Consider the following 2,851-nt stretch of genomic DNA (forward strand, 5'->3'; position numbering starts at 1 on the left):
TGCCCACGTTATTCGAGCTCAGCTACATGTATCCACAACTGTAATCACAGTCTGTGAAAGAAACGAACTACACCATGATGAATAAAAACGAGGCGATATTTTCCCGTCGTTGAGTTCCATGAAATACACCGAGTATTGGGTATACACAGAACTGATGGTAGCACGATCATGATAACATTATTCACGACGAAAAATGAAAAAAAACAAATAAATCAGCCTGACTGAATCGGGGCTATGATTCCTTCTCAACTTATGTTGAAACATTATGAGGCGCCTCTCCTGTGGGATATTCCTTCTACGGAAAGGTAGGGACGAAGAGGCCAGAGTTGAGCTTTCTTAGATTTCTCCAGACAAGAAGGCCTCAAATGCTGCCTGTATCCCCTTTGGCTGGTTGAGTTGGAAGAAATGCCCCGCCTCGTTGACCTGAATGAATGAGCTAGCTTCGAGCATAGTTTCTTGATGAGCAGCTCCATGATACTTGCTATTATGTTCTGCATCACGAAAACATTCACATACAAAGCAGGCAACAAGAGATGTGAATTAAAATCTGTAATTCTCCGGCTGTTCATAATACACTCCGTTTGAGCTCACCTCAATGAATGCCAGCTTCGCCCCATTTGGATATTGTGAAGATTTGATCTTTCCCAATACGCCAGACTCGTACTGAACATCCAGCCGGCGATGAGTAACACTTCGGAAAAGTAGATAGACGATACCTCGAGGGGTTTGAACGGAGTTTGCTGCAGAATATCTCCGTAGTTGAACATTCCTTTCAAGGTGACCATCCAATTTAATGCTCCGATGGCATTAGTGACGTAGTCTTGATCGCCATTTACAACCAGCACCTGGCAAAGTGCAGGCAGTGACGATCGATTCGCTGCCAATCATATTCTACTAGATTTCGAGGGAAAGAGCTAGCGCCGATCAACGTTCGAGACGTTTACATTCGAAGCATTGAACTATACTCCGAAGATCACTGTTCTACGTGATCTCTGAGACTCAGATGGGCCGCTCACAACGATTTCTAGCCCAGATATATCTCGTCATGACCAAAGCTTGATTGGGAGAGCTTCTCACTTTCAGACCATCATCGAGGAGAGGATTGATGAACTCAGTTCTATCATAAGCGCCGTACTTCGAGAAGGCCCTCATAACCTAGTAAAGGCCATATATCCTTATCCACACACGAAATTGGGACTCACTTTAATATTCAAGTCTTCATATTTTTTCGTGACACCTAACTTCGCCTTAACTTCTGGCTTGTTGAGGAATTTAGCGACCTAGAGTTGAAAACAATCTGATACTTGGTTCGAGTCGGGTTTCGATAGTCCCGGTCAGGGACTTTAAGAAACGTAAGCCGGAGCTCGAGAACTGGATGTCGTATATTATGATATCAAGAGTTTGCACTGGTGCTCGAGATATTAGTAGTGATCTAACCACAGTTGTTGTCTCTTACATCGCCAATAAGTAGTTCGAAATATTCGTCTTCGTCTCCTGGGGATACCCGCAGATCGTATCTGAGGGCATTGACTCTGCTGTCCAAAGCCGAGATAACACTAGCAGACACAGAGTGTTAGACGATGTTTGAGCGATATAGGCCATTTGTACTCCGTGGTGCTTACGTGCTTTTCCCAAACGCTGAAACGGGAGTAATGAGGTTTGTGTTGCATTCCTTCACGGCTTTCTCGCAGGGGTCTAAGCGGCACATCATAGTGAAACGCGCTGTCGGCGCAATGCCAGACCCGCACTGCCGGATGGAAAGAGACACAATTTACATTCCCAACTCCTGCCCTACCAACAGGAGAAACAACTCCGTTATTGCATTTAGAAATCAGCTCTTCACACTGCACCAAATCTTCTCTCATATCATGGATTCTGAAGAGAAACAAGGATATGTTGAATTCCTATGGCAATTCATCGAACTTCCAATGAGGTAGAAAATCTCTCTGTTCCAGCACTGTTATACATCCTCTAGCACTGAAAACGCACACCTGCCCAGTTCTCATAGGAAAGTTGCACCTACGTAGCCCCTGGATCTATGACAGAAGAGCCCAGCATGACGCCTTCAAGGTGAATCCCGAGATCTTGACGAATGATGGCAGTACCCAGCATGGCAGCGATAGAACCTACAAACGAGATGGAACATTTCGGTCTCACCGAGTCGTTGGCATATCTCAGGATTCCTGATTCAGGAGGCGTAACGAATCCTCCGAGGGTTACCCTCGTACCAGCAGCAGAGAGACCGACTATGTACACCTTCGTGTTGAAGTTTGGATGGTCCTTGAAGAACTGCGTCACGAATTCGATCCTGCAAGGAATCACGATTGATCAATGCTAAGAAGTCCTCTGGAACTCGCAATGAAAGAACATCGGGACATTCGTGCTCCAAATCAGTTGCCTAAGGACGTCCCACAAGGAGTAACTCACAAATTATTCACCACCGCGTTCAGGTCTGGCTCAATTGGTCCTTCGCTGAAGCCAGTAGGTCCCGGGGCGTCCACCCAAATGCTGTTGGCCTTCTGCGTCCATGAATATCTGGGAGAATTATGGTAAAGGAATGATCGAAGATGATCCAGGTCCTCACGGGTTCAACTCAGGCTTGTCCGTAGTCGTTGAAATGAAGCATGGTCCCTGCGCCATTGCCCCTCCGATGCTGCTGAAACCCAAACCTCCTCGGAGAAACACAAAGGTAGATGCTGTTTTTGGGTCTTCCTCAGCTTCCATAGCCACGAAGAAATATCTGAACAGAGCCGCCATGATCGACAATGTTTCCATACAAGCATCCTACTTGTTTTCCTTACTCACTTGTATGTACCCGTATTCTTGACTAACCTTACTAAGAGGGCACAAT

At 46.0% G+C, this 2,851-nt stretch overlaps 1 protein-coding gene across 1 annotated transcript; it reads right to left on the minus strand.

Moving 5' to 3' along the window:
- Nucleotides 1-336: 336 nt before the first annotated feature.
- Pmar_PMAR002551 (Vitellogenic carboxypeptidase, putative) lies at nt 337-2,757 on the minus strand (the record flags this gene model as incomplete). Its single annotated transcript, XM_002767591.1, has 12 exons — nt 337-423; nt 592-663; nt 717-845; nt 1,078-1,155; nt 1,203-1,280; nt 1,457-1,517; nt 1,623-1,695; nt 1,796-1,875; nt 2,024-2,126; nt 2,229-2,308; nt 2,428-2,535; nt 2,585-2,757. The coding sequence occupies 12 exons, from the start codon at nt 2,755-2,757 to the stop codon at nt 337-339; spliced, it is 1,122 nt and encodes a 373-aa protein (XP_002767637.1).
- Between the last annotated feature and the right edge of the window lie 94 nt (nt 2,758-2,851).

This window comes from Perkinsus marinus (assembly GCF_000006405.1).
Source record: "Perkinsus marinus ATCC 50983 genomic scaffold scf_1104296970496, whole genome shotgun sequence".
Taxonomy (NCBI): Eukaryota; Perkinsozoa; order Perkinsida; family Perkinsidae; genus Perkinsus; species Perkinsus marinus.